At 43.2% G+C, this 25,748-nt stretch overlaps 2 protein-coding genes across 2 annotated transcripts in view; one reads left to right on the forward strand and one right to left on the reverse strand.

Moving 5' to 3' along the window:
* The first annotated feature begins 50 nt into the window (after positions 1 to 50).
* On the forward strand, positions 51 to 15,305 carry NIF3L1 (NGG1 interacting factor 3 like 1). Its single transcript, XM_004576940.4, has 6 exons — positions 51 to 929; positions 2,891 to 3,053; positions 6,944 to 7,070; positions 9,183 to 9,321; positions 11,387 to 11,470; positions 15,023 to 15,305. The coding sequence occupies exons 1-6, from the start codon at positions 494 to 496 to the stop codon at positions 15,205 to 15,207; spliced, it is 1,134 nt and encodes a 377-aa protein (XP_004576997.1). The 5' UTR covers positions 51 to 493; the 3' UTR covers positions 15,208 to 15,305.
* A 4,499-nt stretch (positions 15,306 to 19,804) lies between these two features.
* Positions 19,805 to 25,748, reverse strand: part of ORC2 (origin recognition complex subunit 2) — a 41,855-nt gene continuing 35,911 nt past the window's right edge. The window contains exons 15-18 of the mRNA XM_058664821.1: positions 25,264 to 25,435; positions 22,589 to 22,650; positions 21,831 to 21,949; positions 19,805 to 20,388 (exon numbers count right to left, since the gene is read on the reverse strand). Of these exons, the coding sequence (XP_058520804.1) occupies positions 20,302 to 20,388; positions 21,831 to 21,949; positions 22,589 to 22,650; positions 25,264 to 25,435 (440 nt within the window). The 3' untranslated portion in view covers positions 19,805 to 20,301. The remainder of the gene's footprint in view (positions 20,389 to 21,830; positions 21,950 to 22,588; positions 22,651 to 25,263; positions 25,436 to 25,748) is intronic.

Raw genomic sequence — 25,748 nt, forward strand, 5'->3', positions numbered from 1 at the left:
TTGAAAATCAGAGGTGGAGAGAAATCTTCCATCTGTTGGTTCGTTTCTCAAATGGCTGCAGCAGCCTGGGCTGAGCCAGCTGAAGTCAGGAGTCAGGAATTCCTTCTGGATTTCCCGTGTGGGAGCAGGGGTCCAAGCACTTGGGCCATCTTTCTCTGCTTTCCCAGGCACATTAGCAGGAAGTCAGATCAGAAGTGGAGCAGCTGGAACTGGAACTGTTGTTGCTCATTTGAGGTGCCGGCATTGCAGAAGGCAGCTTAGCTCACTGTGCCCCATGCAGGTTCAGTCTCCACTTCTCAGAGGAGGAAGCAGAGCTGCAGGAAATTAAATGGCCAGGTTAGACTGAGGTCCTGCTGGGTGTTTAAGCCAGGTTTGTATGATAATAGCTGTTTGACTCATGTGCTTGGAAAGTGGGCAAGATCCTGTCCTAAAGTGTATATGTGTGCTGTTTCCTGTGTTTTTGCTTCAGCAGCTGAGACCTGTGTAATCCTATATGTGGGGATCTTGTATCCGCCTGGTCCCCACCACAGTCCGGCTTGTCCGTTCTCAGAACTGCTCTTCCTCTCGATCCTTCATGGATCTGAAGACACTCATTTCCTCCTTGAACGACTTTGCATCGCTGTCTTTTGCGGAGAGTTGGGACAACGTGGGATTGCTGGTAGAACCGAGCCCACCGCACACTGTAACCACGCTCTTCCTGACCAATGACCTGACGGAGCAGGTGATGGACGAGGCTCTGCAAAAGAAGGCCAACCTTATCCTTTCCTACCATCCACCCATCTTTACTTCCCTAAAGCACCTCACCTGGACTTCGTGGAAAGAGCGCCTGGTGATCCGGGCACTGGAGAACCGAGTGGGTATCTACTCCCCTCACACAGCCTACGATGCAGCGCCACAGGGAGTGAACCATTGGTTGTCCAAAGGCCTCGGTGAGAAGCCTCTTATTTCTCTACAAACACTTTGAAATCTTAGGATGTCTGTCCAGTAGAATTTTTTTTAAGATTTATTTATTTTTATTGCAAAGTCAGATATACAGAGAGGAGGAAAGACAGGAGGATCTTCCGTCCGATGATTGATTCCCCAAGCGGCCGCAACTGCTGGAGCTGAGCCAATCCGAAGCCAGGAGCCAGGAGCTCTTCTGGGTCTCCCACGCTGGTGCAGGGTCCCAAGGCTTTGGGCCGTCCTCAACTGCTTTCCCAGGCCACAAACAGGGAGCTGGATGAGAAGTAGAGCCGCCGGGATTAGAACCGGCATCCATATGGGATCCTGGTGCATTCAAGGCGAGGACTTTAACCACTATGCTATCATGCCAGGCCCTGTCCAGTAAAATTTTAAGTGCTTTAGGGGCACAGGAGGGTGCTATTCTACTTTATATACATAGTTGCTAGAATATGGCAGTTAAATTGTTTTTGAAAAATGAAACATCTTTTATCCTTACTGGGTAAGCAGAGAGTAAGAAGTCCCCACTGCTGTTATAGGAACTGAATTCGTAGCTGTTGCCTTGTGTGGTCCGTGCCTTGGACCCAGTCACGTGGAAAAATGCATGGACTGGAGCTCCGTCCTCTCCGGGTATACTTGGTATGCTTCTCGAATGGATGCCTGGGGTTGACAGAGTGTTAGCTCAGGCTGTGCACAATAAGGGAATATTGGGAATAAGGGAATATTTAGCATTGGTTGTTTAGCTTAATTTTAATGAATCTTTTTAGTTTCCTCATTGTAGGCTACAGCATTGCTGATGATAAGGGTCTTGATTAATGTGGTCAGACTATGAGCTTTTGTAGTCAGAATCATAGTTTAAAGCTTAACAGAGCAGTACTTAATTCTGTATATTATCTAAAATTCTGTGAGCCAGAGTTTATATGGATTCATTTTATTTGCTTGAAGGACTTAGAGGAAGAGATAGTGATTTTTCCGCCTATTGGTTTACTCCCCAAATGGCTGCAACTACTGGAGCTGGGTGAGGTTGAAGCCAGGGGGCTTCTTCAGAATCTCCCACATGGGTCCAGGGGTCCGAGTGGTTGGGCCATCGTCTGCTGCTTTCCCAGGCACATTAACAGGGAGCTGGATTGGAAATACAGCCCTTGGGACTTGAACCTGCACCTATATGGGATGCTGACACTGCAGGCAGTGGCTTTATCTGACAGTGCTGGCCCATATTTTGTTTATTTAAAAGACAGAATGACAGAGTGAGGAAACGAAGGAGGCCTTGCACAATCTCCATAATGGCTAGGGCTGGCCCAGGTCAAAGCCAGGCACCAGGAGCTCCATCCCCCTATGCTTGGCAGGGTGCCTAAGGCTTGATCTGTTCTCCACTGCTTTCCCAGGCACATGAGCAGAGAGCTGAATCAGAAGTGGAGCCAGCTCTTAGTCTTTAGTGTCCAAAATTTTCTGAAATGTAGGAGTCTTGGAGTATAACTGTAAAAGTAAATTTGACTTTGTCCACACCAAATGGTGACTAGTGCTACCTATCTAAACATGTGTATGTGTGTGTATTATGTAAGCAAATGAAAACATATCATACAAAAAATGCAAATTTTGAGGAGGACATTCACCCATGTGGTTAAGGTGTCTGTATCCCATGTCAGAGTACCTGAGTTCAGTACCCCACTCCTGATTCCAGTTTCCTACTAATTCAGGCTTTGGGAGGCAGTTGAGTTCTTACCGCTCCTATGGGAGATCAGCTCTGAGTTCCTGACTCGTGGCTTCCACCTGGCCCACCCAGCCGCAGCTGTGCTGAGCACTGGGTAGTGAACCAGCAGTTAGAAGCTTGCTCTGTATCTCTTCTCCTCCCAAGAAAGCATACTCATTTCTTAGAAATTTGCATGATATTTCATCTTTTTATTCCTAAAAAGATATAAAGCCTCCTGTTCACTCACACTTGTTTCTCCAGGAGCCTGCACATCCAGGCCCATTCAACCTTGCAAAGCTGCCAACTGCCCTACAGAGGGAACCCACCGCGTAGAATTCTACATTAAGCACACTGAAGATCTGGACAAGGTCATGTCTGCAATGAAAGAAATTGCAGGTGTTTCTGTGGCTTCTCTTTCTGCTAGGTACATCTGTTTTATTTATGTGTAAGGCTGCTCCTAACATACTGATAACCCTTGTGCTTAGATTTCAACCAAATCATGTGGCCTGTGGTTGGTATATAGTGCAGCTGTGGTATACTTCTCATACGCATGTGCATCTTGGCCTGAAGCTTGGGGACCCTGCACCAGCACGGTAGGCCTGGGGGAGGCTTCAGATCAGCTCAGTTCCAGCCACTGGGTCATTTGGGTAGAGAACTGGCAGATGGAAGATCTTTGTCTCCCCTCTCCCTAAATCTGCTCAGACTTTCCAATAAAAATAAACAAATCTTTAAAAAATTGCTTATGAGACTTTCAATAGATTTCAGTCATGAAATCTTTCTATCATACTGAAATACTGTATAGATATTGATAAAAAGAAAAAATGTATACAGATTAAGCACAAAGCATTTCAAACATGAAAGTACTGCTTATTCATTTTGTCCAGTCCCAGTTTCCACATTCAGGTTGTCTTTTCCTTTGATTTCACAGAAGTAACTATCTTTCTTTCACTTATTTTAAAAATTTATTTATTTTGGGCCCAGCACCGTGGCCTAGCAGCTAAAGTCCTCCCCTTGAAAGCCCCGGGATCCCATATGGGCGCCGGTTTTGATCCCGGCAGCTCCACTTCCCATCCAGCTCTCTGCTTGTGGCCTGGGAAAGCAGGAGAGGACGGCCCAAGGCTTTGGGACCCTGTACCCGCGTGGGAGACCCGGAGGAGGTTCCTGGTTCCCGGCTTCGGATCGGCGCGCACCGGCCCATTGCGGCTCACCTGGGGAGTGAAACATCGGATGGAAGATCTTCCTCTCTGTCTCTCCTCCTCTCTGTATATCCAACTTTCCAATAATAATAAATCTTTTAAAAAAAATTATTTATTTTTATTGCAAAGGCAGATTTACAGAGAGAAGGAGATGCAGAGAAAGAGCTTCCACCCACTGGTTCACTCCCCAAGTGGCCACAATAGCCGGAGCTGAGCTGATCAGAAGCCAGGAGCCTGGAACTTCTGGGTCTCCCATGTGGGTGCAGGGTTCCAAGGCTTTGGACCATCCTCAACTGCTTTCCCAGGGCACAAGCAGGGAGCTGACTGGGAAGTGGAATGGCGGAGACATGAATTAGTGCCCAAATGGGATCCTGGTACTTGGCAAGGGGAGGATCAGCCAATTAAACCATTATGATGGTCCCCCGAGTATCTGTTAAACACATAATAGGAACATGAAGAAATGTGTAGTTTTGTTGTATGTATTTTCCCTAATTCAGTGGTAGGATGTATTTGTCTTATTTGTCTTATTTGAAACACTGAGTTGCAGAGAGGGAGACACCTGCAGTTTCTTTGACCTGCTGGTTCACTCCCCAGATGGCTGCAACAGCCGGGACTCATCCAGACTGAAGCAAAGAGCCTGGAACTCTGGTCTCCCCTGTGGGGGCAGGAACCCATGACTTGGGCCATCTTCCACAGCTTTCTGGAAGTGTAGCTGACAGGAATCAAACCAGACACACGGAGTGCCAACTGCAGTCTGACCCCTAGCATTTCTTATTTAGCAGGATGTCTTTCCTTGTTAGTTTTTTGGTTGATGTGTCATGTTTTTTCCTGTGAATGTACTGTCGTTTCTTTAAGCATTCTTTCTTAAATTGATGACTTTTTAGTGTAACTCCAATTTTTCAGTGTAAGAGATACCATCTACGTTTTACTAGTAGACTGAAGTCGGCAGATAATTGCAGTGTTGCTTCCAGGTTATCTTTAACATGTTCTTTAGTTCTAGAACTCTGTTATTACGGAAATGGTGTAAAACTTACTTGAAGCCAGTCATTTTGCAAAGTCCCTAGGGCATTGCTTCTCAGAATCACCTCAGAAGGTGATTCAGGTACTTCCTGAATATAGGACACTTATTAAAGACACTTATTAAAGACACAGAATTTTGGCTTTATTCCAGATCTTTATAATCAGAATGGAGTTTGCCTGGGAATCTGTGCAGGAGATTCTCGTATTCAGTGATGTTTGAAAGTTCCGTAGTCTAGAGCTTTGAGAAACTTCAGTGTTCTCCAACTCTTTTTGTAGATACTGTTTCACTAGATGTGTGGCACCAACCAGAAGTGTCATCTTAAGAAGGTAGCAGGAGAGTCCAGTGCAGTAGCCTAGTGGTTAAAGTCCTTGCCTTGCACACACCAGGATCCCATATGGGTGTCAGTTCACATCCTGGCTGCTCCACTTCCCTTTCAGCTCCCTGCCTGTGGCCTGGCGTAGCAGTCAAGGATAGGACCCTGCACTCACGTCAGATGCCTGAAGGAGGCTCCTGGCTTCGGGTGGACTTGGCTCCAGCCGTTGCAGCCACTTGGGGAGTGAACCAGCAGAAGGAAGATCTTTCCGTATCTCCTTCTCTCTGTAAATCTGACTTTTCAGTGGAAATGGATAGATCTTTAAATTTAAAAAACAGAGAGAGTAAAGGTAGCAGGAAATTTCTGGTACACAGTTGGATTTGGATTTAAGAATACTTCTAGAACAGTGGGTTTAAAGTGCGTTTCCAGGATTAGGAAGATCCTGTCACCTGGAACTGGTTAAAAAAAATACTTTTCCACCTAGACCCGTGGAACCCGAAAATGTGGGGCATAGGACTCAGCACTCTGGTTTTGCTTTTGTTGTTGTTTGTTTTTTTTGGGGGGGGGAGTGGTTTTGTTTGTTTGTTTTTGTTTTTTAAAGATTTACTTTTATTGCAAGGTCAGATATACACAGAGGAGGAGAGACAGACAGGAAGATCTTTCCTCCAATGATTCACTCCCCAAGTGACTGCAACAGCCAGTGCTGCACCGATCTGAAGTCAGGAGCCAGGAGCTTCTTCTGGATCTCCCACATGAGTGCAGGGTCCCAAGGCTCTGGGCCATCCTCGACTGCTTTCCCAGGCTACAAGCAGGGAGTTGGATGGGAAGTGGGGCCGCTGGGATTAGAACCGGCACCCATGTGGGAACCTGGTGAGTGCTAGGTGAGAACTTTAGCTGCTAGGCCACAATGCCAGGCCCAACACTCTGTTTTAATAAATTCTTTTGAGGATTCTGATGCAGTATACATTTTGAGAAACATGATCCTAGAACATAGACTAGTTCGGTATTATATGGGTTCTGTCTGTAAATCCTCAGCATCGTAAAACCTAATTCATTATAACAGCTTGTATCCAAAATTATTTTTTTTTGTAAGATTTATTTATTTTTATTACAAAGTCAGATATACAGAGAGGAGGAGAGACAGAAAGAAAGATCTTCTGTCCAATGATTCACTCCCCAAGTGACCCCAATGGCCGGTTCTGTGCCGATCCGAAGCCAGGAACCAGGAACTTCTTTCCAGGTCTCCCACGTGGGTGCAGGGTTCCAAGGCTTTGGACCATCCTCGACTGCTTTCTCAGGGCACAAGCAGGGAGCTGGATGGGAAGTGGAGCAGCCAGGATTAGAACCGGCGCCCATATTGGATCCCGGCATGTTCAAGGCAAGGACTTCAGCCACTAGACTACGCCGCAGGGCCCCAAAATTATTTTTTAAAGGTCTACTTTATTTGAAAGGCAGAGTTAACAGAAAGGAAGGAGAGAAGAGAGAGATCTTCCATCCACTGATTCTCTCCCCAGATGGGAAGCAGTCACCAGGCTGGGCCAGGCTGAAGCCACAAACTCCACACATTCTCCCACGTGGGTGGGAGTGATCCACACACACAGGCCATCTGCTGCCCTCCCAGGTGCTTCAGCAGGGAGCTGGATTGGGAGCCTTCAGCAGGATTCAGACCGTGGTCCAAATGGGATGCAGGCTTAACTCACTGGGGCACAGGTTAGCCCCAGCCGTGTTAGTTAACATTGTTTGGTTATATTCATCCTAAACCAAAAGGAGATTTTACTTTCTAGCATTGATGGCGAGGAACAAACACGGATCAGCCTGAATTGTACCGAGAAGGCTTTGCTGCAGGTGGTCGCCCAGCTCTCCCAGCACAGGCAGCTTTATCAGAGAACTGAGATTCTGTCCCTGGAGAAGGTAACAATAAACAAACCAATAAATGACTTATAATTTTGCATAAACTGCATTTTAACAGCTTTATAGAGGTATAATTTCCACAGAACTACACGTATTGTGAGCCAGTTGATGTTTGTTTTTTTGAAAACTCATTTGTATATTGTTGGATCAGTAGGCTGTTAACTGTTCCCTCAAGAAGTACAGAGGGGGGCCCGGCGGCATGGCCTAGCGGTTAAAGTCCTCGCCTTGAACGCCCCGGGATCCCATATGGGCGCCGGTTCTAATCCCGGCAGCTCCACTTCCCATCCAGCTCCCTGCTTGTGGCCTGGGAAAGCAGTTGAGGACGGCCCAAAGCTTTGGGACTCTGCACCCGCGTGGGAGACCTGGAAGAGGTTCCAGGTTCCCGGCATCGGATCGGCTCAGCACCGGCCTTTGCAGCTCACTTGGGGATTGAATCATCGGACGGAAGATCTTCCTCTCTGTCTCTCCTCCTCTCTGTATATCTGACTTTGCAATAAAAATAAATAAATCTTAAAAAAAAAAAAAAGTACAGAGGGGTGGTGAGGACATTCCATGTAAAGAATTTTGAGAAGGACATTATTGATATAGAGAAATTAGGCTACTTCTTCAGGTTCCTAGGGTTGCGGGTTTGATTTCTTCTTAGTGCCTGTCTTCATTCATTCTTTCAGCTTGACAGCTGTTTGCATGACGGTGATACCCATATCATATTTTCTGGCTCAGAATATGTTGCTAGGTAAAAAAGTCAAAGAACCCACACATATACATAGCTTTTTAATTTTATATTTTTCTTTTTTCTTTTTAAGATTTATTTTTATTGGAAAGGCAGATTTTACAGAGAGAAGGAGAGACAGAAAGATCTCCCACCCACTGGTTCACTTTCCAAGTGGCCTCAATGGCCAGAGCTGAGCCGATCTGAAGAAGGAGTCAGGAGCTTCTTCTAAGTCTTCCACATGGGTGCAGAGTCCCAAGGTTTGGGGCTGTCTTCGCCTGCTTTCCCAGGCCATGAGCAAGGAGCTGGGTGGGAAGTGGAGCAGCCAGGATATGAACCAGAGCCCATATGGTATCCCAGCACATACAAGGCGAGAACTTCAGCCACTAGGCTGCCATGGAAGGCTCAAGAACCAATATTTCTAATTACTTGCAGAACCTACAAATATTTCAGGATATTTCAGATGGCTTGGATACAAATATAAACCTTGTCTCCACCTCACTCTTTAATATCTTTTGTGGATTGTTCCCGATTTCATTGATGTTATCATTGTCTACCTTACTTCATGTCTGTAAGGTGTCTCTCCTCCCTGTTGACTGTGGCACCTCCGTAACTGGAAGTTCCACCTTCCCTCACTTGGAATAACCAATACCTCAGTGGCATCTGACCTGGGTATCTGTAGGCACAGTCCCGGCTTTTCAACCTGTTTTGTTTTGTTTTAATTTATTTTGAATTTTATGGTGCAATTCCATGGGGTCTGGGATTTCTCACACACACACCAGATTCCCACCTCCTGACTGATTTTCCCCATATTATTATAATAGTCTAGTCTTAACCTGGTGTTTGAGGTCTGTTCCCAGCTTTGCCTGCTTCCCCCAGCAAGTGCTCTGACCTCAGCCATGATCGTTATTCTTAGGTCGCCCCCCAGTGTCTGCTCTCATGCCCCTGCCACCTCTGTACATTTCCTCACATTGTAGAACACCTTTCCAACATGTCCATCCTATCCCTGTCCCCACTGCACCTGATGGTACCCCTTTTAGGTTTGCGTTGGATTTTTCTCTAACATGGTGTCCTTCTAGGATCTTTGATGGCACTGCTGCAGGTTCTCCCTTCCCCTCGAGTACCAGCTCCTTTAGTCATCCCTTTGTGTCCTAACATGTCTATAAATAAGGCTGTGAGCCCCAAGGAATTGGAATGGAATTGTCTAGTTAGCATCCCCAGCCTCTATCCTGGAGTTAGCTTTAGTAAGGTAACCTTGTGCATGTTGCACTGGCTTCAGCATTTGCCATTGTTTGTTCGTTTTCTTTTTCTTTCTCTCTTCCTCTCTTTCTTTCTTTTTCTTCATTCCTTTCTTTTTAAAATATTGTTAATTGACATTTTTTTCTACCTCTGTTTCTCTTCAGCCTCTGCTTCCACATACTGGATTTGGACGATTATGCACCCTGGATGAATCTGTCTCCCTGGCAACCATGATTGAGCGAATAAAAAGACACTTGAAACTAACTCATGTTCGCCTAGCCCTAGGGGTAGGGAGGACCTTAGGTAAATAAAGCTTCAGTTGTCTCATACACCTACTGCTAACATTGGGGGAAAGTGCAGCACTTGTTTTGTTTTGATCTTAAAGAAAAACAATATATATATATATATATATTTTATATTTTTAAAATATATATATATTTTAAATTTGAAAAGCCAAGTGATAGAAACCATCCATCTGCTGGTTCATTTGTGTTCAGGCTGATCTTAGGAACCTGGAATTCCATCTGGGTCTGCCTTGTGGGATGCTGGCACCAAAAGCAGCAGCTTAGCCCTCTGTGCCATGATGCTTGCCCTTCTTGAGTTTATTACGTGAGGAGATGATGTTAGGAGCTCATGGGAGATGATTGGTTTATTTTATTTGTTGCAATGGGTAGGGTTATAGGGTAGAACCCATCTCATTGTTATATTACATGTTTCTTATAGTGCATGTTCTTTTGTTAATTATGTTACATGTTCATTTCATCAGGTCATCGGGGAAGTCTGGTTATTGTAGACCAGTCAGTGTTGCATAGGGAGCAAGGGTTTTTGAGGTAAATTTCCTACCATCAGGTAAAAAATTTCAGACAGGAATAACAAGCATGTAACCTAACAGTTAAGACACTGGTTAAGGGCAGAACTGTAGCATTCGCCAGAACTCAGACCAACACTCCAAGGGGATACTGGCCTCCCAAGAGGCAGACTTCAATGCTCTGTGGCAACACACACTCCTGACAAGTGATTTAGCTCTTCTATGTTCTAGTAGCTACACTAATGGGGTAGGCAAACAGACTGGCACTTAAGATACCTGCATCTCATGTAAGAGTCAATGGGTTAATGCCCGGCTCCAGCTTCCTAGTAATGCAATAGCTATGGTTCAAGTAATTTGGGTCCTGCCACCCACATGGTGATGTGGATTTCCAGCATCCAGCCTGAGCTCCACTCAGCTTGGGTCATCACGGGCATTTCAGAAGTAAACCAGCAGGCAGATGGTCAGATGTGTAGACTAGACGGTGTTCTAGAATCCTTTCTTTAGCCTGGGTCAGCCCCAGCCATTGTGGCCATTTGGAAGTGAACCAGCAGATGAATATCTCTGTTTCTCAAAGTCTACCTTTCAGGTAAACAAAAAACCATCACTTCTTGACCTTTTGGCTAAGATCAAGTGTAGTATCAAATAAATAAATACACCTTGGGGCGAGGGGGTAAAAAAACATTCATGACAATTGATTCCAGAGAAAATGCATGGCAGAGGTGGGATTTGACTTTGATCCAACCCCAGACTACACTGCTAAAAAGTGGTAACTGCTACTAAGGTATTCATTTGAGAAACCTGAGCATTTAGCACTTGGATTTTGACTCTAGAGTTTCTGTTATTTACTTTTCAGATGATGCACTTTGAGAATATACTGCACTTTTTAAATCTTGTTACTTTTTTTAAAGATTTATTTATTTTTATTGGAAGGGCAGATATATAGAGAGAGGGAAATACAGAAGTGACTGAAACGGCCAGAGTTGAGCTGATCTGAAGCCAGGAACTCTTTTTGGTCTCCGATGTGGGTGCAGGGTCCCAAGGCCTTGGGCCATGCTCTACTGTTTTCCCAGGCTACAGTCAGGGAACTGGATGGGAAGTGGAGCAGCCGAGACACAAACCAGCACTCATATGGGATCCATACAAGAAGTTTAGCCACTAGGCTACTGAGTTGGGCCCAGCATTTCTCTTTTTAAGCCTTTCCCTCCACTGAGAACAGCTGAACATTACCTCCCTCCCTTCCTCTCGCTGTTGTCCAGAGGCCCAGGGAATCTTCAGTTACCCGCCAGCAGTGCCACAGCACCTAGAGCTATACCACGAGTACAAGCACTGTTCCATGGTTAATTGGTTTGTGCAGCCACATCCAAAGGGAATAACTGTGAACTGCCAAAGAATGTTCTGTTAAAAACTAGTAGTGGTGTTTTTAAAATTAGTAATCAGTTTGTTATACTGTGATGAGACGAGAAATGAAATGTATATTAGGTTTTGAGTTCCTGGTATGAATTAAAACAGTCAAATGAAAGGGAACTGAAGTGTTGCTCTCTTGCTTCCCCTGTCTCAAAGACTCGCCAGTCAAAGTTGTGGCCCTGTGTGCTGGTTCTGGCAGCAAGATCCTGCAGGATGTAAAGGCCGACCTCTACCTCACAGGTAGGACAGCTTGGGGTCTCTCTCTCTCAGGGCCAGCTTACTATTTTAGATATTTAAAAGCACCAGATTTTAAGAAAGAGCCTAGCATCTGGATGTTATTAATGTTTTCCTAAACCTGAAACAATAGGAAGGAGATCAGAGTTGGATATACAGTGTATTCATTATGGGGAGAAGTCGTTATTTAAAAATTCATTATTAGATTATCAGAAAATTCAGGGTGGGCATCTGACTTGGAGAGTCAGGCTCTTTTAAAGATGTATCTTATTTTTCCATTGGAAAGTCCGATATACAGAGAGGGGGGAGAGAGGGAAAGATCTTCCATCCGATGGTTCACTCCCCAAGTGACCAGAACACCTGGAACTGAGGTGATCCAAAGCCAGGAGCCAGGAACTTCTTCTGGGTCTCCCATGCTGGTGCAGGATCCCAAGGCTTTGAACTGTCCTCGACTGCTTTCCCAGGCCACAAGCAGGGAGCTGGATGGGAAGTGGAGCTGCCGGGATTAGAACTGGCGCCCATATGGGATCCTGGTGCTTGCAAGGTGAGGACTTTAGCCACTAGGCTACAGTGCTGGGCCCAAGTCAGGCTCTTTTAAACAGCTGCATCCCAGTTCAGGATGTCCACACTGCACTCCTCATTCCAGCCTCCTGCTAATATGGACCCTGGGAAGGCAGTGTTGATGGCTTAAGTAATTGAGTTCCCAATTTCAGCCCCACCCCATTTCTAGGACTGGCCTCTGGTCCTAACCATCTGGCTGGCCCCTTGGCCACCGTGCCTTTCCTGCCTCTTACAGACATGCCCAGCTTGAGGCTGCTGCATGAAACATGTCACATCTTGAAGTGTGGAGGTGTGCCACCTGAGCACACCTGATAAATTGCACTGGACTAATTCAGTGTCTGACCATTACTGGCTTTCTGTTCTGTTTTGTACCACAGTGAAATAATCTGTTGATATATAGGCAGTTTGAGCATCTTAAAGCTTAGTGTGTGGCTGTTTTAAAAGCAATTTTCACATTTTACTTAAAATTTCAGACCTATAGAAAAGCTCTGAGAACAGATAACTCTGTTATCACAGCTCTATTTTGCCACATTTGTGCATTCTCTGAGTGTATGTGTACCTACTCATATCCAATATATATATGTGAAAAACACAGGTAATATCTGTTACTAGACTTGCTTCCTGGAGCCATTTGTGAGTAAGTTGCAGTCTGTTCATGAGCTGCTGAGGACAAGACATCATCTTAGTGACCAGGGAGCAATTGTCAGACTTAGGAGTTTGGGTCTGTTAAACACTCATTTGATAAGCAATCCATATTCCCATTTTTTCCAACTGACTGGTAGTTAACAGTATTTCCCTCTCTGAACCACATTCAGTTTAATCACACTCCAGCGTTCATCGTTCCCTGTATTGTTTTGCAGTCTGGAATAGTTCCTCAGCATCATCTCCATAGTGTTGACATTTTTTAAGAATACAGGCCACTGGCCTTGTGGTTCTGTTTGTAGTGTCTATTTTTATTTTTCTTAAAAAAGATTTATTTTATTTATTTATTTTAATTGGAAAGGCAGATGTACAGAGAGGAGGAGAGACAGAGAGAAAGATCTTCCATCCGATGATTCACTACCCAAATGGCCACAACGGTTGGAGCTGAGCTAAGCCAGTCCAAAGCCAGAAGCCAGGAACTTCCTCCAGGTCTCCCACGCGGGTGCAGGGTCCCAAGGCTTTGGGCTGTCCTCGACTGCTTTCCCAGGCCACAAGCAGGGAGCTGGATGGGAAGTGGGGCTGCCAGGATTAGAACTGGCGCCCCTGTGGGATCCTAGTGCATTCAAGGCGAGGACTTTAACCACTATGCTATCGTGCCGAGCCCTGTAGTATCTGTTTTTATAAAGAGAAATGAATGTGAGATAATTTCTAGCAGTGCAGTTCTAAAATCAAGCCCTTTCTCTGGCTTGATGGAGAAACAGCAAATGTATGGTATGGGTAACTTCAGGTGCCCCTGGTCTGTGAGGCCGCAGCAGGCCTGAGAAGCACCCATTGAAGGGCCGAGCACTAGCATCTGCAATGTTCAGTGTCGTCCTGAGCCTCTCCTGGGCTTCCTGGGTATTCAGTTAATGCGGCTCTACAGACCTGCACGGGGGAGCTTAACTCCGTACCAAGCAGATGTTTCTCTCCTTGGCCTGCTATGCTCTCCGCTTGCTTCATTCTTTCCCACAGCTGCTATCCTGAGCCAGGCTTCTCTTTCCTTTGGCTTTGCTTGTATCGCAGGGTCTTCACTGATTTCCCCACTTCCCTGCCATTGCAGCTAGTGTGTTTATAAGAAAGCAGGCAGCCAGATTTGTCTTGCCTACGGGGGAATCTACTGTCTTCAATATTTTATTATACAGTTCAGAGCTTTAAAAGGTGCTTGAAATAGAGAAGAGACATGTACTGGGGAGAAACTACAGAGAATTGAAAATTTGGAGGAATTAAACTTTTTTCCTTAGAATCTTTGTTTTTTAAGCAACAATCCTCATATGCAGCTTTTTCTTTTTTTATTGGAAAGGCAGATATACTGAGAGAATGAGAGACAAAGATCTTCCATCCACTGGTTGACTCCCCAAGTGGCCACAATAGCCACAGCTGAGCCAATCCGAAGCCAGGAGCCAGGAGTTTCCTCTAGCCCTCCCACGAGGATGCAGGGTCCCAAGACTTTGGGCCATCCTCCACTGCTCACCCAGGCCACAAGCAGGGAGCTGGATGGGAAGCAGGCATGCCAGGATTAGAACCTGCGCCCATGTGGGATCTTGGTGCTTGCAAGGCGAGGACTTTAATTGCTAGAATACTGCACTGGGCCTGTTGTAGAAAATTTTTTAAATCCATGTGTAATTTTCATAATACACATTATCCATTAAGTTTATGAAGACCTCTAACAATTCAAAATCATGCTTTTCAATGAATAAACCAATACACAGTATTTTTGGTTTTTGATGTAACATCAGATTCAGAAAAGATTTTTGGAAATTCAAAACATCTTTGCCTTGTCCTCCAACACCTTCACAAAAAAATGATTTTTTTTCATCAATAGCATCAGCATTTTCTAGTTTCTAACATCAGAATTTTCTAGTTTCACGTAAGACAAAAACTCATTTCATCTTTTAGTTGGACTAGGATCAGGGCTGAAGATGTTGGTACTCAGAAAGGAAGATTTTTCTGGAAAGGACAATTAAGATTATCTAAGGTGTTTATTACCTATATAAAAAGCTCTCTGGTACCTGTCTTCCTGACCAGTGATCATTGATTGTGGCAGTACTGAATGAGTATTCCTACAGATCTGGGTCTGGCTGGATATGCAGGATTAGACATTTGCTTGGGGTCTGCAGGAAGTCTTGGTGGAATAGTGTTGGAAAATTAAAGTCATGTTAAACAAATTATACATGAACCCCCCCACCCCCCACCGTCGTTCCGCTGACTTACACTGCTTTCATGTGTAGCACCAACTGGGGATTTCTGCTGTTGTGATTCAGCACTCTGAGGGCTCCATGCCAAGTACTGAAGTCTTGGTTCTTTCCCTTTTGGCAGGTGAGATGTCTCACCATGATGTTCTGAATGCTGTTTCCCAAGGAGTAAATGTCATCCTCTGTGAACACAGCAACACCGAACGAGGCTTTCTTTCTGACCTTCGTGACATGCTACATGTCCACTTGGAGGGCAAGATCAATATTATCCTATCAGAGACAGACAGAGACCCTCTGCACGTGGTGTAAGGTGCACAGGAACATCAAGATGACGTCATCTGCAGATCGGATCTCAAATCACGATGCAACATGGATATCCTTCTGCAAGAGTGTCTTAAGATGTACAAAGAAGCTTCATTTCAATGGAAGTGTGCATTTTGAGAAAACAAGATTTCAATTTTTTCACCATTAAAATAAACACTTTCGAATTTCATTTTCTGCAAGCTTTTGAACTGTTCTCATATTATTTCTGGTCTATCTCATTCAACGTTCATGAGGTTAAAAACTGTTAACTACCATAATAAAGAACAAACATCCAGTAAGAAGGATCAGCAGGAATCTGTTTACTTAACATTCTTGGGGAAATAAGCAAATAATTCTCTGATTTCATAGTTGGGACATGATAATCTAGATGTCTTTGTCATTGGTTAGTTTTAGAAACGTCCTTCAAAAACACGGGCATGAGCATATCGTTTGAGGCAGTAGCCTATTGGGGATGATATGGTCTGTCTGTGGCCCTGTTCTGTGAATCCACCTAAATTCCAGTGTCACCTATTTCAGAATGCAGACATTTATCAGGAAGGAGGCTTTTTGTTTTTTCGTTTTTTTAGATTTTTTAATTTTTCATTGGAAAGGCAGATTTACAGAGAGATAGATCTTCCACCTGCTGGTTCACTGCCCGAGTAGCTGCAATAGAGCCGAGCTGATCTGGAGCCAGAAGCCAGGAGCTTCTCCTAGGTTTCCCACATGGATGCGGGTCCCAAGGCTTTGGGTCATCCTCCACTGCTTTCCCAGGCCACAAGCAGGGATGGGGAATGGAAGTGGAGCAGCCGGGATATGAGCCAATGCCCATATAGGATCCCAGCACATGCAAGTATTTAGCCAGTAGGCTACTGCCCTGGGCCCATTGTTTTTGTTTTTTAGAATTTATTTAGAATTTTCATCTGAAAGGCAGAATTACAGAGAAAGGCAGAGACAAAGAGATCTTTCTTCCACTGTCCCACTCCCTAAATGTCTGCAAAAGCAAGCTAGGCAGGACTGAAACCAGGAGCTTCTTCTGAGTCTGCCATTTGAGTGCAATGGCACAAAGCTTTGAGCCATCCTCTGCTGCTTTCCCAGGCCATCAGCAGGAAAGTGGATTGGGAAACCAAGCAGCCAGGACATAACCAGTACCCGTTTGGATGGCAGCACTACAGATGGGGGAGCTTGCTATGCCACCGTGTTGGCATCAGGAAGTTACTTAAAAATGTACTATTTAGTGCTTTTTAGGTGATGTACCTGTAACTTTATAAGCAATATGAAAATATTTAGCAGTATGGTCTGGCACGGTAGCCTAGTGGCTAAAGTCCTCACTTGCATGTGCTGGGATCCCATATGGGCACTGGTTTGCATCCCAGTGGTCCTGCTTCCCAACCTTCTCCTTGCCTATGGCCTGGGAAAATAGTTGAGGACAGCCCAAAGCCTTGGGACCCTGAACCTGAGTGGGAGATCTGGAAGAAGCTCTTTGATCCTGGCTTCGGATCGGACAGCTCTGGCCATTGTGGCACTTGGAGAGTGAACCAGTGACTGGAACATCTTCCTCCGTCTCTCCTCCTCTCTATATATCTGATTTCCTAATAAAAGTAAACAAATCTTAAAAAAAAATTTAGCTATGAAGATAATCGCGTTTATACCAGGTACTCATTGGATACAAGGCTTCATAAACAGTAACAGGTTTAGTCCTTAGAAATAGGCATATGGGTAGTATTATTACTTTACAGTTGAGGAAACAGTAGTTTGCTTGTATCACTATTGTTATTTGAGCTTGGTAGATAAGAGAGCCATCCACTGGCCCATTCCCCAGAGGCCGCAGCAGCCCCTGGCTGGAGGCCAGCTATCAGGAGCCAGGGACCAGGCTGAGGTATCATGTGCTGCCTCCCAGGAAACTAGAATGGGGACCACAGCTGGGTCCCTACCCACTCGAGCAAGGGACGTGGGCATCACAATTCATGGCTTAATGGGGCCAGAACCCCATCCCTCATTGCTATTTTTCAAAATTTAATATGCATCAGAATATTGGGAGATTCAGTTAAAATGCAGACCAGCTTGTAGAATAGGGTACAAGTATTTTTAAGTTTCCAAATAATCCCAGGAAATGCTAATGTTGATACTCTGAGGATTACACTTAACAACAAAAATACAGGGTAATAAGGCTTGAAGCCAGTGATTAAAATAAAAAAGCTGTGAAAACTTGTAACATGCTCCAGATTTTTTACTCATATTCAAAGTTGCATTTGGGCCCGGCGGCGTGGCCTAGCGGCTAAAGTCTTCACCTTGAATGTGCCAGGATCCCATATGGGCGCCAGTTCTAATCCTAGCAGCTCCACTTTCCATCCAGCTCCCTGCTTGTGGCCTGGGAAAGCAGTCAAGGACGGCCCAAAGCCTTGGGATCCTGCACCTGAGTGGGGGACCTGGAGGAAGTTCTTGGCGGCTGGCTTTGGATCAGCCAGCACCAGCCATTGCAGCTCACTTGGGGAGTGAATCATCGGATGGAAGATCTTCCTCTCTGTCTCTCCTCCTCTTTGTATATCTTCCTTTCCAATAAAATTTTTTTTTTAAAAATCTTTAATTAAAAAAAGCTGCCATTCTTCATTCTAACTTAACATGTGAAGGGGGCTATAACACCTTTATTATACACCTTTACTTATACCTTTGCAAGTACATGTTTCATATTCTACCTTCATATCCTCACAACTTCTGAATGATAATATGTAGTAAGTATTCAAAATTACTTCAGATAACTTAATATTTTGAAAAGTCAAGAGGTGGGAAACCCTCTTAAAGGGACAATTAAATAATCACAGAAGAGCTGGGAAATGAAGTCATTTACTTAACAATTTGTCCATCCTTGGATTTGTGGGAGCCATATGATCTGGGTTTTCAGATACGGCTACTCAAGATGAGCTACAAGCCCCCTTACCTGCCAGAATGCAGAAAGGTATATTCTGAACACAGACTGGCTTCAAATTTGGAATTATTAAGGGGGTGGTGCGGGGGGGGGGGGGGCGGGAGAAGAATGCAATTTAAGTTGTGACTTCTATTATGTAAGTTAAGCAGTCTACTAACCATTTCCCAAACCTACTCATCTTCTATATGAATGTTAACATATATGATGCTAAGAAAGCCCAAGTGTCTGAAGTAGGACAAAAACAGCAACTCAGTATTAGGCACATTAATGAAAGATAAATGCTCTGCACCCCTGTGCCTTTCCTGCCAGATTAAGAGTACCCAGAACATCCTTCAGGTTTTCAGGCCTGCTTAGTCTTACCAGAAACAAGTTAAAAAGGTAGAAGATAGTGGAGCATTGGCAGTGTAGACTTAATAGCTAGTGTTTACAGTGTACTGGTGCTGACACAAATGAACACACAGTAATTCTGCCTAGATCTGTGAGGTATACTCATAAAATTTCATCTGAAACACTAAAAGACATTTTTAGTTTAAAAAAGGCAGCACTACAGATTAAAAGTTACTCTAGGCACACTGAATTTTTATTAACAGTGAAGTCTGCTTATACTGATGCCCACAAATAGATGACACACAGAGATTACAAAAATAAACCCAGTAAATATTTAAGGGAAAATGCAAAATTTTACACATTAGGTCATTTAAGATTTTATACATATATATATATATGTGCACATATACTTTACTCTAACAGCTTTTTAAACTTAATATGTTAAGGATAAAGCAAAGTGCAAACCAGCAAATATCATATTATCTATGTTTTTAAAAGAAGAGAGAAAGCCTGACTCAAACTACTCCCAGTACTTTCCCCCCAATGACTAGGGATCAGAGAATGAGAAGGGAATTCACTTTCACTGTCTATCCTTTGGCACTAATTTAAAACTTTTTAAAAAATCATATTCATGTACAAATTGTTTATATATCCTGATTACTTAAATTTAAGACTGAACTCTTGATAATTTAACATAAAATTATTTATGACAAGGAAATCACTTTAAAATTTAAGCACTTTTGGAAATATTTTCATAGAAGGGATTTATCAGATACGAGATAAATGAAAAATGCTGATGCAGTACGTACTTTATTTCAGTGATATTTTAACAATATCATTTCCAACAGTGAAAAATTTCAGGGGACATTTGTAAACTACAAATTGAAAATGGTGGTCTAGCCTAGCCTTCTGTTCTCTAATAGGCTCATGTAAATATTTAGGAGGTTTGAAACCATGAGTTTAAAACTGGAACTATCTTACATTGAGGTTGAGGTTTCTGTGACAGAGGCCTCAAGATTAATTTACACTCAACATCAATATGCTACTTAACCACTTTTTATTCAAGAAAAGAAAAATACGTCGATGTACGGTAATAATGAAACGTCATTTTCTGTTGTTTGAATACAGCTATGAAATGTAACAAAAGGTTTTTCTCTTTAGCCTGGCTTCTCACTTGTACCATGAAGATCATGGCACAGATATGAACTATTCCTAAACATAATCCTGTTGTTCCTGTGCTTTCTAGATTGAGTATGCACATAAACTCCTTGTGCTTTTCTCACTATCCCATTGCCCCAAGAATGCAGCCTAAATACAACAGGAGAAAGCCAGGTCATTTACCTTCTCCTGGTGAAGTCATTTCAGAAGCAGGCAGCCAGGCCCTGTCACTTTCCATTACAGCCAGTGGTTCTGACACAGTACAGCAGACAGCAGACTGACCTGACACCTGTATCTCTGTACTTGTACACTCTGGAACCAGCACACTTGCAAATAATCAGTCAGCTCGGAGAATAATAAAAAGCCTCCGAAGAATCACAAATATTATCTTTAGTACAAAAATTTTCAAAAAACATCCAGTCCCAAATAGTCCCTGAGCACACTGTACATTCCCACAAGAAGAATCCAGAGGTAATGAGTGAAAGGCACATTTTCTCCAACTGGAGGACCAGTGCATAGTGTGAGGCATGCTAGCGCAGCCAGGCTAATCAGAAATTCTAATTGGTGATGTCTCCCCTCTCAATTCATCTTGTTTGCTGGAAAAATAAGAGTGGATGAACACTTTCTACCAGAGGAGTGGCTACTGGGGTAGAGCAACCCTTCCAGGGAAGGCTCAAGAGTAAAGGATGGCTTCAAACCTCTTCTTCCTCCTTTTCTAAGAAGTCTGTCAATGTTCCACTGTTAACAGGAATTAGTAAATACTCAACTCCATCAGTTCCCTAGAAGATATAAGAATACCCTTTTAGTCATAATGGACTAAGTAATAAACTAATAGAACTAATAGACTAAATGGACTTCTACAGTAAGTTCAGCTACACACACAACATTCTGGTAATGGAGCAATTATCACCCCACTTCGCAGAGCACAAGGAGGGTAACCAGGCGGGGGGTGGGGGGAGTGTACAAGCCATCTGTACTCTGCAACACCTGACACTATTGATTTCTCTATTCTTTTCCATCTTTGCGACCAGATTCTTCCCACTGGCTTTTTTTTTTTTTTTTAAGATTTATTTATTTTTATTGGACAGATTTCCAGAGAGAAGGAAAACCAAAGAGGAAAATCTATCCACTTGTTCACTCCCCAAGTGGCCACAATAGCTAGAACTGAGCCAATCCAAATCCAGGGGTCAGGAGCTTCTGTCAGGTCGCCTATGCGGGTGCAAGGTCCTAAGGCTTTGGGTCATCTTCTATTGCTTTCCCAGGCCACAAGCAGGGAACTGCTTGGGAAGTGGAGCAGCCGGGACATGAACCAGCGCCCATATGGGATCCCAATACTTACAAGGGGAAGTTTAGCAACTTGAGTCATCCTGCTGTCCTTCTCCACACCCCAGTTGGCTTTTAAATATGTCAGTTATTGGGCCCGGCACATTAGCCTAGTGGCTAACATCCTTACCTTACATGTGCTGGGAACCCTTATGGGTGCCAGTTTTAATCCTGGCAGCCCCACTTCCCATCCAGCTCACTGCTTGTGGCCTGGAAAGCAGTGGAGGATGGCCCAAAGCCTTGGGACCCTGCACCCGCATGGGAGACCTGGAAGAAGCTCCTGGCTCCTGGCTTTGGACTGGCTCAGCTCTGACTGTTGCAGCCAATTGGGGAGTGAACCATCAGACGGAAGATCTTCCTCTCTGTCTCTCCTCCTCTCTATAATTCTAGTGAGACAGCATTGCTAAAAGTGCCTGTGGAGAGGTCGTCTGAGATGATATGAATAGTAGTGTGGGCAAGATGGTGGTGCCTTAGCCTAAGGTCCAGAGAAAGTGGTTGGATTCAAGTCATCAATTAGGACAAACATACTTATTTTAATTTTCAGAAGCAATCATAGAATGTAACATTGCTACAATTTTACATGGGCATGATTACTTGATTAATGTCCACCTCCCCAACTAGATTTTAAACCTCACAAAGAAAAAGCAGTTAAAATTTTTTCATTAATATATCCCAACAGTTAAGTGTTCAATAAATACAGACTGAGATAATGAACTGGGCAGGGGGAACAGAAAGGAATAGTTATTTGGCACATGCTATGTTTGCTGATAGCCCAAGTCAATCTGACGCATCACAAGCCCTCAGTACAAAATAATCAGGTCTGAATCAAAGCACACTTGACCTTAAGTAAACAATATGCATTATTCTTGGCACATATACCACAAAAGTAGAACCATACCTTCTTTGTCCGTATGAGCTTGTGGTCCCTAAATTCAGTTAACTGAGCCCGCAGTGTCAGATCACTATTGACGAGGAATGCTTCCCGACACTGCTGGTAAAAATCTTGAAAGGATAGTCCTGTAGAGTTCCAAAGGAGATGAGAACATAGGTCAGCATTTAAGATATGACCACATATATGAGTACCCACAGCAAAGAACACAAAATAAAAGTGCTATTGGCACGTGAAGGCAGAGCAGTCAGCAAGGGCTGGTAACACAAAGCACCTCTAGAAGAAGCCAAACTGTGGGATGCTTAGTTATTGCACATTGTGGCTTTGCTTTTACAGAAAACTAACTGGTGAATATGGTCTACTGGGACAAAGTGTGACATAATCCTGTAGAGAATTTTAAATGGTGAGAATACAGTTGACCTTTAAAGAGGGAATTATTCAAAAATAAGGAATGAAGAGACACTAAAATATTTGTTTAAATAAACACCTTATTTTTCCAGAAAGGAAGAAAATCCTCCAACCTGCCGGAGATACTTAACTGGCAGACACACATGCACAGCACAGGAAATTTTTAAAGCAGGTCGGGTTTGTCTTCCGACTTGTGTTGGCATTTAACTTGTTCAGCTGTGTAGCTGTAGGGTCACCTGGCAGACACTTACTTAGTGCTATGAAAAACTGCAATGTTATCATCAAAAACATTTCAGGAGTAGGAATTTACAGAGTGAAATAATTCAATACCATAATGTAATATCATAAATATTGGATACCAATGTAAGATGGGTTATCCTGGTTATCGAGTTGATACTTTATCAGCAGCCTGAAAATCCCCCTAAGGAAAAAAAACAAACAAACAGGAATTCAAAGCTACAATATTAACATCAAGAAATAACAGTGAGTAATAGTAAAACGCAAAGAGAATATTGGTTCGTTTACATCACCTTCTCTCCCTTCTCCAAAGGACATTATATGCTTGCCTAGATAGTGGGAAAAGGCTTACTTCAAGAAAACTAGGAGGACTTTCTTTTTTCCTGATTATAATTAGTCCTTGCAGAAAAGTTGAAATATATGTTTCGGGCTCGGCAGCGTGGCCTAGCAGCTAAAGTCCTCGCCTTGAACGCCCTGGGATCCCATATGGGCACCGGTTCTAATCCCGGCAGTTCCACTTCCCATCCACCTCCCTGCTTGTGGCCTGGGAAAGCAGTTGAGGACGGCCCAAAGCCTTGCGATCCTGCACCCATATGGGAGACCTGGAGGAAGTTCTTGGCTCCTGGCTCCAGATCCTCACAGCACCAGCCACTGCGGTCACTTGGGGAGTGAATGATCAGATGGAAGATCTTCCTCTCTCTCCTCCACTCTGTATATCTGACTTTGTAACTAATATATATATATATATACTTTCTACAGTGAAAAATACCAATCCCATAACAGTAAGATAATAGCCATTAACATTTGTTGTTGAGATCATTTTATATAGGATGCTATCTCAGATCCTTATAAAATGAAGTGTTGTAGAAATATATGCCTAGGGGCCAACACCTAGTATGGGTTTTGGTTTGTGTCCTGGCTGCTCTACTTCCCATCCAGCTGCCTGCTAATACACCTTCATATAGATGAAGCCAGACTGGAAGCTGAGTGGCTGGATGTGAACTGATGCTCCAGAAGGATGCCACTCTCCTGAAATAGTGGCTTCATCTGCTGTGATACACTGCCCTGCTGGCATGGTTACACAAAGGGTTCACGGGCATTGGTCACATCTCTGTTGCTTACTTCTGATCCAGTTTCTTGCTAATGGCCTGGAAAAAGCAGTGGAAGATGGCCTACTTCCACATAGAAGTGCTGGGGTACCTGCACCCAAATGGGAGAACTGGAGGAAGCTTCTGGCTTTGGCTTGGCCCAACTCAGGGCATTGTGGCCATCTGGGGAGTGAACCAGTGATTTAAGATCTCTCTGTCTCTGTCTCTAATTCAGATTCCATATACAAATAAAAATCTTTTAAAAATGACCACTTTATAACAAAGTATTGCCATGGACCCCAGAGATGGAGTTTTGTTAAGAATCTTGACCATTCATACTCATACAGAGTAAAACATGATACTGAGGTTTGCAGAATGAACTACAAGTGGGGAGTGAATTAGATGGAAGATCTTTCTCTTTGTCTCTATTCCTCTTTATATCTTTCCAATAAAAATGAATAAACCTTAAAAAAATTGTCCTGCTTTAGAGAATAAATGATGCCTTTAAACCACTGTATTCCACTAAAGCAAATTCCTGGTTGCCAGTGTGGTTTCCAGACCCAAAATGAGGTGGTCTATGACTTCAACTATCTTGTGGCTTTGGTTCTGTTTTGTTCTGAGGATGCTTTTTTTTTTCATCTATTATATGGTGTATGGACAAGAGAATAAAGTTGGTCACCTTGACCAAAGTGTTTCCTCATTGCTCTTTTAAGCAAAAGCTATGGTCTTAGCTAGTTTCCCCTCCTAAATCTTTTTTTTTTTCTCTGCTAAATCTTTAACAAATATTTTAGCAAACCTGACCACCCCCCCAAATAATTATATTATGATTTTTTTTCTTTTTTTTTTATTTTTATATATTATGATTAAATTAGGATACAGTATATTCTGGTTTAGGAAAAATGGTACTTTTTGATATTGTTATTCTTTTTCATCATAAGTTTTGTAGGTATAGGGATTCCACCATCCCTTTCCCATGGAGAACTGCTTTTTTTATAATATTCGGTCAACCCATCTAAGAACACAGTGCTTATTTTCATCTTTTTAAACTTAACTTTTTAGTTTCAACATGGCCTGTTGTTTTGCAACATTTAGTTTTCTTAAATATAGTGTAAGTCTAAAACTGTATGTTTTCCAAGAAGGCAAGCTGCTACTAAACACCTCTTCTACTAGGCTAATCATACAATTTAATTTTTGCTGGTTTGTGCTGCATCCAGCTTTTCTTAAGTGTCACCAGTTCAGATATGCCTCTTGGTTAGCTGCTAAAAATGCTTTACCAGAGACACATAGGTAGATTAGGGTTGAAATTCTCTACCATTTACTATCCACCTTAGTTGTGTGGATCAAATGAGCTATCTCATGTGACAGGTTCAGTGTATGATCATAAAATTCAATATGTAATTTCATTAGCATGAAATTTCAGTAAATCCACCGGAACTCTGCTTTTACCCATCTTGATCACTTAGCTTCTCTTATTCATAGATGCCGCAATCTATGGAGGAAAAAACGTTGGCCCTTCTGCACTATTACTGAGTAGCCTGCCTATTCCATATTCCAGTACTGCTGACTATTATTTCTATTTTTTCCCATAATCCTTCAACCAGTGGGGACTTTTGCATCACCATAAAAACCAGGAGAGTGCATATTTTAAAATGCACAATTCTGTTTTTTCATTTTGTCCAGTTTTTAAAGAAATGGGTTTTCATATTTACCTTGCGTTAGGGGTGAGACTTCGTAAGACATGGGTCAGAGAGCTAAGTGGCAAGGATCCTGACTGCTTAACCAGAAGAGAGTTCTCATAGGAGGTTTCTTCAGTGTAGGGGCTGTATGTAGTAGCTTCATACCAGAGCCAGTTGTAAAGACTCTGCTTTGCGTGATCCCACACTAGAGCACAAGACAAAAAAAACAAGAATTACAAGTTACATTCACACTGCCATGTTGCCACCTGCCACAGTGGGGGACAAAGAGATAGCATTAAGGAAAACAGATGCTGAAATTTACTACTTTTGCCGCTTCCCCATCTAAATCAGTGACTCGGCATGTAATTTTACTGTGAGTCAACATTCGAATCTTTATTTGTACAATGAATGCAAATTATATCAATATATCAAAACTGACAACTTAATGTGTTGTCCCTCAGGATAATCACCAAGTCTCTGATTTAAGGGCGTAAAATAAATTTTACAAATATTTTTCC

This window comes from Ochotona princeps, chromosome 5, assembly GCF_030435755.1.
Source record: "Ochotona princeps isolate mOchPri1 chromosome 5, mOchPri1.hap1, whole genome shotgun sequence".
Taxonomy (NCBI): Eukaryota; Metazoa; Chordata; class Mammalia; order Lagomorpha; family Ochotonidae; genus Ochotona; species Ochotona princeps.